Source organism: Egretta garzetta, unplaced genomic scaffold (genome assembly GCF_000687185.1).
Source record: "Egretta garzetta isolate BGI_Z169 unplaced genomic scaffold, ASM68718v1 scaffold113, whole genome shotgun sequence".
Lineage (NCBI taxonomy): Eukaryota > Metazoa > Chordata > Aves > Pelecaniformes > Ardeidae > Egretta > Egretta garzetta.
Window position 1 is genome coordinate 1,573,537 of NW_009259115.1, and position 12,114 is coordinate 1,585,650.

General features: G+C 38.9%; 1 protein-coding gene across 6 annotated transcripts in view; it reads right to left on the reverse strand.

Moving 5' to 3' along the window:
• The window catches only part of UBE2F (ubiquitin conjugating enzyme E2 F (putative)), an 83,105-nt gene that overhangs the window by 50,418 nt on the left and 20,573 nt on the right, over positions 1-12,114 (reverse strand). For 5 of the 6 annotated variants that reach the window (XR_004841563.1, XM_035891080.1, XM_035891081.1 and 2 more), the window contains 2 exons: positions 10,481-10,548; positions 4,051-4,121 (listed from right to left, as the gene is read on the reverse strand). Coding sequence is in view for 5 of the 6 variants with exons in the window: in XM_035891080.1 (XP_035746973.1) it covers positions 4,051-4,121; positions 10,481-10,548 (139 nt within the window). In the remaining variant the exon portion in view is untranslated. The remainder of the gene's footprint in view (positions 1-4,050; positions 4,122-10,480; positions 10,549-12,114) is intronic. The other variant, XM_035891084.1, reaches the window with a different exon arrangement.

Sequence of the window (12,114 nt, forward strand, 5' to 3'; positions counted from 1 at the left end):
ACATGCAAAAAAAGCAAAAATATCCACCGATAGAGCTCAAACTGCCTGAGCATATCAGCCAAGTCTTGTAATACCCTTCCAGCTTCCCAAAGCCTCAGAGCTCTCTCTCAGCATATCTCCAGCTGTGGACATCAGCAAGCCAGGAGTTGAGAGGAGACACTCATACCACTCAGAGCTCTTGGCAGAAAAGCAATGAAGATAAGTGTACCTGTGTCTCATACTTCTAATTTGCTGATATAATTCATTTTTAGAGCAGCACCCTTTTTCTTCCTACAGATTGGGAATGATCATTAGGCCCCCAATCAAAACCTTTTCCCAGCACCAGGAGTCTAGAGAAACCACATCTCATGCTCTCCATGGGGATGACCTAGATATAACTGCCAGACAGTTGGGGGGCCAAATGGTGATCTGCTCTCAGAACATCACATACACAAACAGCAGAATGAACACCTAAATGAGTAGAAATACACCAAATACATCACAAACAGTGGATAAACAGACATCTGCATGCAGCTTCTGTTCAAAGACCTGTCATCCACGGGTCCTCCTACCAAAGAGGAACTGGGCTACTAGGAAGTTCTCAGATGGCACAACCAGCAAAGCTTTTCTTGTCCACTCAGTGCTTCAAGAGGCTGCTTTTGACGAGCTACCACATACACCACAAAAGCCACCTGTTCTACCAGGGTTTTCAGGACATCTGATGGGCAGGAAAACCTGTTTACTTGAAGTGACTATTTAAAATTGCCAGGACTTTGCTGCCTCACACAGGAACGCCAGAAAACTCATCTAGTATTATTTAGATTGAATAAACATTCAGAAGCTTCCCTTGTGATGCTTGAGAATGAATTTGCAAAAGTAAAGAGAGGGGTAAATGAATTTCTGCAGCATTTCAGATTACGAACACTGGTGAGTGCGCACGTGCCTTGGGGAAGAAGCATCAGGGCTGACAGGAGGGGGAGCCCTGTGGCACAAGCAGGCGTTTGTCAGGCAGGGAACTTCACCAGGGAGGGGAAGGTCATTTGCTTTGTCTTCAGCTGTATCAGGGTCTGAGAAAAGCCAAGCACGTCGTCCTCAGTCATGGGGGGACTGGAACTCACAACTGCACCTTAACACCTGGTGTTTGTATCTAAGGAGACCTCCCAGAACATGACTTCAAATCTTTATATCAGAGTTCCTACGGGAAGACTGCAAAATCACTATTTTTGAAGCTGTAGTAACCAAAACAGCCACTGATGTGACCAGCCAACTGCTCAGCTTTCAGTTCCACAAATATCTTCTCATTCTGTAATTCCTGAATGGACAAAAGCTTTGAGGAATCTTTTCTTTTTAAATACACAGCACCCTAAAGAGATTTTGCAAAACATCTACTGAACTGGGAACTGCATGGCTCTAGCAAGCTTAAAGCTTTCCGAAACTCCAGCTGACATGATTTACAGCCTAAGTGACTAAAAATTGCTGTAATGGGCAGATCAGTCCAGGAAAAAATCTGGTTTATGTAAAGATCTCAGACAAACGTATTTACCAACATAAAATGTCAGTTCCAACAAAGCTTTTGCCTTCCTTTTGCTGACAGAAAGTATCATTCAAGGTAAGTTTGATTTAAAAAGCTGTAAATCCACTTCAGAAACCATCCACTGGCAGGGACACATTATAGAGCTTTTTTTCTTGCTCACCTCCCACTGCCCACATTCCCTGCTCAACCCAGCACTGCCAGAGCAACCATTCTGGAGGCCATGCTATAGACTGGATGAGTGGAGCAATTGGTGTAGGAAGTCTTTCTAAAGAGCTTTTTGTTTCCACATTGGCACAGCTGAGGAGATTGGGAACAGCACTGGGGAACAGAAATAAGCAATCAACTTCATCAGCTTTTATAATTGAAGAAATTGCAACGCTGAGATATGTTAGATGCTACAACAGATCAGTCTTCCAACACTTCTCCAGCATCCTTTAATAGTGCATCATGAAGTGACCAAACCTTAACTAACAATACCTATTGCCGAAAACAACACATCCAATAACATTGACCCCCTCACCATGTGGCACAAAAGCAATGAAATTTCTGAGTAATTAAACTATTCTAAAAACTTATGTGGTTATGGATGAAAAAACACCTCAGGCAGAGCTCACATCAAGGGGGGGGGGTGGAGGGGGGCGCAGCATGGAAAGTAAGTGACATGCATTATATATTGTCAAGAAAGTAGTTAACTAGGGTATGCAGTATGCAAGCATATCCTTTCTACGTATCTTGAGGTTTTCTATCCACATGTGAAGTGGAGGCAATATCCACAAGTATGGTCCAGACCTAATTAATATGGCCCATTATTAATATGGTCCAGAGTAACCAATCCATAAAGCACTGAGAAACACAACATTTCCTGCCTAAACTATTACACTCAACCACAAGTTTAACCATTTGGTATGTTCTAATTCAGGGATGATTATCAAGCTAACACATACTATAGTGTGAGGTATGTAAAAGACAGATGGGAAGAATACTGATAAGGAATTTTTTTTTTTTTTTTTTTTGCTTTTAAAAATAACTGAAGCTATTTTAATGTAAAGACTTGATAAGCTGATTGCAGGTACTATATATGGAGTGCATTCTCCATTATAACAGGCATAAAGCAATCAAAGTTATTTTAGTTTTCCCATCTAAACGGGAAGACATTTCAAAGGCTTGATATGTTAAGGATTCTGACAATCACATAAAGCTGATGTTTCACTGCAGATGTGAAAAAATTACTTCATTAAGTAGAATTATGATGTTCCACACTATGTTCATCTTTCAGAATTAAAACCATTTTAAACAAGAAACAGTGAAATATCCTAAAGAATGTGAGGAGGCTTTATTCAATCTCAGAAGATGTAGCACTGTAGTCAGAGCTTAAACTTTAAGCTATTGTTTGGTGTCTAGTATTTCTTGTTCCCTGGTTCCAAACCGCTCACTTATTCTTTTACTTATCTTATTTGACTCAAAGTGTCTAACCTTTCTCAATACATTATTTGCCAAAACAACCTTCCTGTATCACCTGCATACAGCTCCAAATAACTGTGGACAACCAGCTTTTTAGGTAATCTCACATGATTTAGTACGTTACCATCTATTGAGCCTGACCTGCCTATCAAGTGTGACAGATTACGCTACAAAATCTTCATTTTCAACAGGACCTTGAACACAGCATTAAAATTATTTTAAATCTAGAGGAAAAAATCAGGGTTTTTTTAAGTGCCAATTTGCTAAACATGGTGGCAACTGGTTTGGATTTTCAGAACAGCTTTCAATCTCACTTATATTCATTGCTTCTGCTTCATCTACTTTTTCTTTTACGCCCCATTAACTTGAAAAATGACAGTCATGCTTCTCACTCCTGTTTATGTTTGGTTTCTGGCCAATTTCACCATCAGGTACTCATGATGAAACACTGAAATTACAAAGTTTCAGAAACTGATTTTGAAGAAGAGACATTTACTATCAAGCAAAACCACCCAGCAATATAAACCTCTCACTTTATGGTAGAGTAAAGGTTTTGGGCTTTGTATTTTGACTTACACTCCCCCAATTCTGTTATAACTGGCACATGTCTTACAGTGGATATTAAATGTTAAAATAAACACATGGCAAATACAGAATAGTTACTGTCAAAGTTTAAGGAATAGTTCCTCTTTCCTTTTTGAAATATAAAGGATTTTCAAGCACTTAACACATTCAGGCACTAAAAAAAGCAAAGCCTTAAGCCCTCTCAGGGCCTGAGGACAATTCATGTATGGTAGGAGAAAAAAGAAAAAACCAACTAAATTTTGTTCAGGCTGGAGTTTACATTTTTCCCCTAAGTAGAACAAAACTTTAGGTCTGAATCTGAAGAGCCAGGCTCTACATGATCTCTTAACACACAGCAAGAACAATACTTTTGGTAGATTTCTAAGTTCCTAAAGGTCGCATGCCACTGATTTGCAGAACCTGTTGAAAAAAATACTGGCATGAAAATGACATACAATGTTTTACCACACAGAAAAATCTCCAAGGTAAAAAAACCAGAATGCTGTTGCTACCTTAGGCAGATTTCTCCCGTCTCTGTAATGTTCGGATGCCATATTCTTGTCAAGCATTTTACCTTTGGAGGCTGCCAGGAGAGAAAACAAGTTATGATGTTATACTTTAAAATAAAACTGTATCACTGTTACAAGTCACAGAACTGAAAGAGCTAAATATATTTGATATTCACAAGTCTATGTTTGAATGTTAAAGACCTTGATAATATAATCTACAGGAGTTACACCAGCTTTCTCTACCCTTAGTTTCTCTCAAGTCTTCACAAAAACTGGGTTGGTATTAGAACAAAACTAACTTTAAAGAAAGCCAAGAAAATTTACCATTGTCTTCTGCCTACTTTGGGGAAAAGAAAACATACCACATCATTCAGTTTCTTAACACTTAACCAGTAAGACCACAATTTAAAACAGAAAACTAAGCATTTTCCCTCAAGGCTTATCCAAGTCAGGGGTTTGTTAAAAGCCAGAGGATGCAATGATAATAATTGCATCAAAAGAACAGCTTCTTTTAAACGCAGACCTTCCTGTTCACAATTGAATAGGAAGTCGCACAGGAAGCATCAAGAAGGTACGTCATACCCAAATTTAAGACACTAACATAAAAAGCCAAACTTATTTTCAGGCAAGATCCACCAGATTTCTGAATTCCATAGTGAGTTTTGAAATACAGATTCTCAAAATACAACTCTCATTTGCTCTAGTTTTGTGAAGTAAATAAGGAGTGGGTCATAAAAATTCCAGTAGCTTAGCAACAGCACGTTGTTCCATCCGTGATCTCCAAATTACAATTTGCAGCTTTCAATCAAGCAGATGATTTCTTATACTAAGTGTACTGGAATACATCAGCACAGACCAGTACCTTTCATAACTTCAATTAAATCACATTATAGACATGGAGCTTTTTTCCTCCACTGCTTCCCATGAAGTCTTCAGCTGAGAGACAAAATAGCTCGAATAGCTGTATTTGCATAGTGGCATGATGCGTTTTGTCTCATCACCTTGTTCTCAACTTCCCAATTGTCTTTGTAGCAAAATATTTTTTTTAACTAAGACTCCTTGGAGAAGAGGTAAGAAAATATGCATGGTACTGAACTACCAATAATATGCCTGTCTGGCACTAGAAGAAACACTTTTCACCACAACACATCTGCAATTTATAATGCAGACACTGACTTTTCTCCATTCATATTTTACATTTGTCCAATAACTCAAGGCACACTGACTGCCCCGGTGCTGGATCACAGCATTGTTGAAAATTAAGTGGCATGCTGAAAACAGTCTCAAGCTTTTTACCTTCAGAACAAGTGTTCTTCTGAGAAGTTTTCTCACAGCACAGCTTTTCATTGCCTACACCTTCATGTTGTTTTGAAAGATTATGTCTAGCTCTCAATAAAGGGAAAGCAGTAGTATTTATTCCATGCCAGTACATCAAGATAAAAGAGTAAATTTCTACCATATGCACCTTCAAACAGGGAAGGTACTGATGAGTAAAAAAATAAAGTAAGTTTTACAGAAACTAAATCTTAAAAAAAATCCCCAAATCCTCACAGAGTGAATTAACTGGTGTCTTTTTTTGTATCATGGAAACTAAATTCCTTTATCCTTTTATCAAAGTGTTTTTCATCACTGACCACTCCTGACAGTAAGACAAAGGGTTTTTTTCTCTCCCCTTCCTCTGTTAGATAGACAGGACAATGGCAGCACTATCGCAAAATTTATCTTCAGACAAAACAACTTCTTCAAGCTTGTTCCAAGTCATCTTTGAGTCTCCCTTAGATCACCAAATCCACACAAGATTTCCTCAAGATGATGTTTCACTTCAATATCTCCAACCATCTTCAATTCATACATGCAACACATTGCACAACAAAGCTTACAAAATCCATTTATTCCAGTGCTCAGCCTCATCTTTCACCTCATACTGAAAGCTCCACAGGAAGATCCAACCTCAGCTGGGGGTCACAACAGTGAATGGATTGATTTTCTTCGCCTTTTCTAAGCAGCCACTTATCTTTCAGGATCTCTCATTAGTTTTGATAACAGAAACTGACTTTCACATCCATTCTCAGTCCATTTCAACATATCGGTGAATATGTACAGATAGTACAATAAAGTGTTGCAAGCATTTGAGAACTACACATACACTAACTTCAGTTTTGGTAGAAGTTTTGAGGAACAAGCTTCAGATCCACCTTGTCTTATTTCTTTAAAAAAAATGCAGCAAGTAATCTCTCCCCTCCATTATTCTTACCAAATGAGAGATCAAATATAAAGTGCTAATCAATAAATTAACTTAATTAACAGTTTCAGATCTTGATCAATCTGGCAAGCCAATAGCTAACATGACAAGTGTACTAATACAGATATTTTCTGTAACTGTAGTTTCTCACCTCACAACCTTTTCCCTAGAGAAGGGTTGGACTTCCCAGCAGAAATTTGCAATTGGTATTATTTGAAATGTTTTCTCTAGACTCTAGATAGTCTCAAAACATTCTTGTGAATTGCCCTGCAACTACAACTACAGGTTTTTTTCTTTATAGTTTCTACAAAACAGAATTCCCAAAAGAGGCATTAACAGGAATATGGATTCCAGAGACCAAGCTACAACATAGCCTTAAGATATTTCTTGCCAGTCACTCTTCCCTACTAGTTCCTGACCTATTTCTTGATATTGGCTGAAACTGAACACCAAGCACAGCTAAGCACATAGTACAAAGAAACAGGTTGAGGAAAATTAAATCACACGGCCCTGTGCTTTTGATGGAGTGGGTTATGGAGACATTGCCTTACAGCAGGAAGGGGCCTTGACACAAGAACGGCCCAAGGCATGCATTACAGGTCCTCAGGCTTCCTTTCATCACCTCAAAATTTCCAGACAGAGGCATGATGGAGCATAAGCCCAATACCCATTTCACTGGTTCTAACCCAAGACCTGTATAAAGCAGAGTCAAAGAGGTAGATAGAAGCCCCTTAATTGTAACACCTGATCCTTCAGGAACCAGATCCCTTCTGATTGTCTGCTGTTGCCACATCTAACATTGGCCAAAAAAAAGGACCAAGATTAGCACCTCTGCTGTTAAATTCCTGGCTTCTGACCACTGCCTAAGGCACCTGATGTCATAAAAACCTTGCTAAACTAGAGAGCTGCCGAGACTGTCTACTCTGACAACACAAGATATCAGAACCACGAGAGCTGCAAACAAGGCCTGGCTTGCAGTGGCAGACAGTTTAATTTTATGTGAATGTTAAACCAGATCTGTACTATTAATCAAGTTCCATTCCTTAAAGCACCAGGTCCCTAGGCTTGTAGCACCCATTATTTCATCAGCTGCACCTCAAGGCATGTTTGTGTTGGGAGTAAAAATACCAGACAAGCCTGTCAAGTCATTACAGCCCTGCCCCAGAGCCTGAATGCATTTTCTAACTAACCTTTTTAGCCTACAGAAAAAAGAACAGCTGTTTTTAAACATACATATACATTTCCATTAATAACCCAACAGTCAGCCCACTGCATTTTTTTCAAAATTGCACAAAGGCAAACTTTTTACTTTTGTGTTGGAATGAGAGGTGCTCAGAATTTTAAAATATCTAATTAACATTTGCTGTAGATTTTCTGCCAGTGCTGAGCAAGGAACCGTAACAAACTAAAAGATTTTTTAATTATAGCAATTGAGAATAAAAAAACCCAGATCAAAATTAACATTCAGCTCTCCTCTTAACACATAGGAAATACTTTCCTGCAGCAGTGTTAAGACAGTTGTTAACAGTGTTGTTAAAAACTTAACAAATTAAAGTTAGTGTATATTGTGTATGTTCCCCCATGTCCAGCACTGCCACAGTGGTTAAACTGCTATTACTGGAGACAACTAAAAATTAGACAGCAGAGAACATGACAGGGTTTCCCCCTTTATACTGAAGGCCACGTTTCTCAGGTATGCCATGGCACAAATTATTCAAGTTAGAACAAGGATGTAGTCAATCTTTAACCAACCACCTTTGTCTTTGTAGTGTCTAACCTTACAGAAGCTAGTAAAAGCGGCCTGTATTACAGTATGAAATTCTCTGGTGAGGTTAAGGGGAACTTAAAAAACCACAACCAAAACCATACAACTGCAAACACTATTAGTGCATGGAGGTGTTTTAGATAGCATTGTATCAATAAAAGACAGCCAGGATGCTAAACACTTTAAAAAAACAACCATAGCTTGAGCAGATAACCCTTGGCCAATACTACTATGAAAGGAAAGCACAACTATCAAAAAAAGGAGGAAAATTCAAAGCTCTTTCAGAAGTGCTATGGTCTTCTACAAGCATGAACTTTTTATAAGATATAGTGCACATCTCATGTATTCATAATCTATAAATAAAGGAATATTAGGAAACCTGTGAAGGCATCTTCTGGAACGCAAACCCAACTCTTCTGCTTTCAGAAACAATCTTTCTACATAATCTACTAACAGCATTAATGCCCTGTTCTCCAGGCTCAGTCTGGGAATTCAAGCTATTACATTCCAGATCACCACACCTCCTTTGTACATGTATATAAACAATGCTATGACTGCAACTACTACATATATATGATGCTGAATTTAGGCTTGGTGCATCTGAACATCTGAAAAGCCAAAGGTCTTCATGGATATATTTCTCTAATATCCTCCCCATACATTCTTGAGCCTCCCAGAAAGAACTCTGAACTATCAACACCAAAAGTAAGAAAACTTAAAGCAGAAGGATGGGGGAAAAAAGTCACAAAAGCAAGATTATCAAAACCATTCAAACTGAATAAAAAAAAAAAAAAAAATGAGGCTTCCTTCTTCCCGCAATTCATATACCTAAATGCAAATATTGCAACTCAAATTATTCTAATTTCCTTACATATCAAACTATCAGAACACAAAACGGCAGGTGTAATTCCTGACAACCAGAGGCATGCCCCATTTTTTTTTTCCACTTTTTGGAGTCAGTCTTGTTCTTTTGACAGCTAAACTCTGAAAACAATGCCTGAAGTTATTTTTATTGTAATTCCATCTCCCTTCCCTTGCAAGGTTCTGCAATATTAAAGTACAATAATACCAACACTTCTCATACTTGAAAAGACCAAGTTGGGGGTTGGACTAGATGATCTCCCAAGGTCCCTTCCAACCCTTGCGATTCTGTGATTCTGTAATACACATTAGATGTCTGGAGCTTTCTATTTATCTATAAAGATATATATAATATATATAAGATACCACAATCATTTGTAGGTCCTCTGGAAAGCTGTTTGCTTAGTAACCATTGAAATTGTTATTTTTTAGTGATACTTAACTAAACAGACTAGGAGTCAACCAGTAGAACTGGTGGAGTGTGCTAAAGGAAGCTACTTGTCACCATATCTGTGCTTTCCATGTCCTCCATTGCATGCTCTCAAAAAGGATTAGGCACCTAAGTCCAATATTAGAACTACAAGCACCAGTTTGAATGCTCTAGAGAAAAAAAAATATTTTCCTTTCTGTTCACTTATTTCATTCTTTCTCTTAGATGTATCATTTTTTTGTCAGATTAATCATTAAGTGCAGGTCTTAAGAATAATTAACAGGAGAGAACAGATGAGAGTGGAACCTCAATCAGAAGAGAGTCTCAGGTCTGACTCATCTGTGCTTCTGAGCAGCCTCTGCCAGACAGTTGCAAATACTTATTTCTTTCTTTAAGGAACAATATCACTAAGGCAATAAAAGCCTCAAGGCTGTTTGGTTACAAACACTGGACTGCAAAAGAATAGCCAGAGAAATAACTATTCCCACTCCTCGAGACTCATGACAGTGCATCTGGAACATTGTGTCCCATTTTTAATTCCCCAGTACTAGATATATTGACAAAACTGGAGTGAGCCCAGCAGCCAGCCACCAAGATGGTGATGAGACTGGAGCACATGCAGTACAAGGAGAGTTGAGGGACATGGATTTGTTCAGCCTGGAGAAGAGAAGGCTGAAGGTGGGGACTCTATTGCTGTCTACAGCTACCTAAATGGGAAGGTATAGAGGAGATGGAGTCAGGCTGTTTGTAGATTTGCACAGTGATAAAGCAAGAGGCAACAGACAAGCTGCAAAAAGGGAAATTCTGACCTGATATAGGAAAATAACTCACAACAAAGGTAATTAAGCATTGGAACAGAGGCCCAGAGAGGCAGTGGAATCTCTGTCCTCCGAGATTTTGAAATAACAACTGTCCCAGGCCTTCAGCAACCAAATCCCACTTTAATACTACCCCAAACTTTGAGCAGTTTAGATGACCTCCAAAAATTCCAGGCAACCAAGATTTTTCTACAATCCCATGGTACTTTAATAATAGAAGATCATTTCTTAGTCTCAATGCCAAGGTCCCTATGACATCTTACTACCTGGAAAGGAAAACTAAAGTGACAACTACTAGACTAGTAACAAATACTCACCACCATATTGTAGGCATCAGGAACTTCAGTTTCAAACTGAAACTTTCCACCTTGGTAATAGCCCTCATCTAGCAAAGAAAAAACAAGAAAAATAGTTGAATAAGAGAAAATAGTTTATGCGATATAATACAAAATATCTGCCATTACAAAGATAAAGTAACAGCATGGGGTTATCATCAAATATTTAACCTAGTCAGACCATAACACTAGCTGTATCCTAGCCCAAAGAGAATGTGAATGTAGTGTCTTCCCCTACTCCCAAAACCTTTACAGTAGAAACTGATTTAAGACAGAAGAGTCAACAGTCCCAGAGTGACTCTGGAAAAAACACCTTCCTGATCAGGCCATACCAAGCTAGAGGAATCTTTGATTGAACCTTTCATGTCTGTATGAACAAAATTCTGCCACTTTATCAGCCATATGGCATGCAGTACCACAACACTGACCCTTGCAATGAGCTGGATACATACTTCACTTGCTAATGCACGCGCTAAATCCTGCTCCAGGGTTTAGCACATCTTCCCAGACTTGTGCTAGCAATCACATATCATGAGTAGTATGAATAACAGTGTGCATAAGCATGCTTCAGAGTGTATTACAATAAAAGAGCAAGTTATCTCTTATTGTAATTATCTTAGGATGATATATCAGTTCGGAAAATCTGCCTGCCTCTCTGTCGACCTCAGACTCAATACTGAATTATTAAAATGGCTAAATTCTAAAATATGAAATCTGAAAATACCTACTTCCATTTAACCAGAGATAATATAATAGGATAATAATCAGCCTACAACTCTTGAGATGGCTGTGCTTGGAAGCTGAAATGTTTGCAAGTGATCTGAAATGCATCTGTATGGCATTGCCATTACTGAGTTTTTTCGTTAAGAAAGGGAAACAGACAGGTACCCAGTCCGCACTGGGGGTCTGGGACACCTGAGGAATGCTCAGGCTCAAACTACATGGAGTACTCTAGCTCTCTGCATCACAGAGTACAGCCACAGTGAAGGCTTGAAGGTCAGGAAGGCATTATCACTGTATGATAGTATTTTTTTATATATTTTTAAACAAACATTGCAAAGGAAAGTCCAGTGAAACAATCCATAGTTTACAGAAAGATGAAGAGTGTTCTTATTATCTAGCTTGTTCCAAACCACAAAAAAACCCTAGCTCCTTTACTATAGGTCAAAATCCTCCTTTAGGATGCTGTCTTCTGGACCTGCTCCCTTCCCAGTCCCTACAATGATCTACCATGATCTTCTATTTTCTCATACCAACCAATGCACCACATCTACTTGCTCAGGTTTCACTCCATGCTACAATCTCACCACTGTCAGCAGAAGCCTGTAGCTTCCACACTAACTGCCACAATGACAAGAGAGTAGTCAGCTCTCACTCTCCTCCTCTTTGCAATCTTATCAGCTGACTTACCGAAAAGGAGAGGGCATCACCCTTTTAAATAACACAAACCCTCAGTTGCAGAAGGACGTGAGCCAGTAAAAGCTGATGCTGCCAAAGATGCAATTCAACTGCACGCTATGCCCACTAAGCCACTCCAAAAGCCCTGTCCCTCCAGAACAGCAAGAGTTACTGGGAAGTATCCCACCATGGTCCAGATTCTCCCAGGAGCCTGTGTA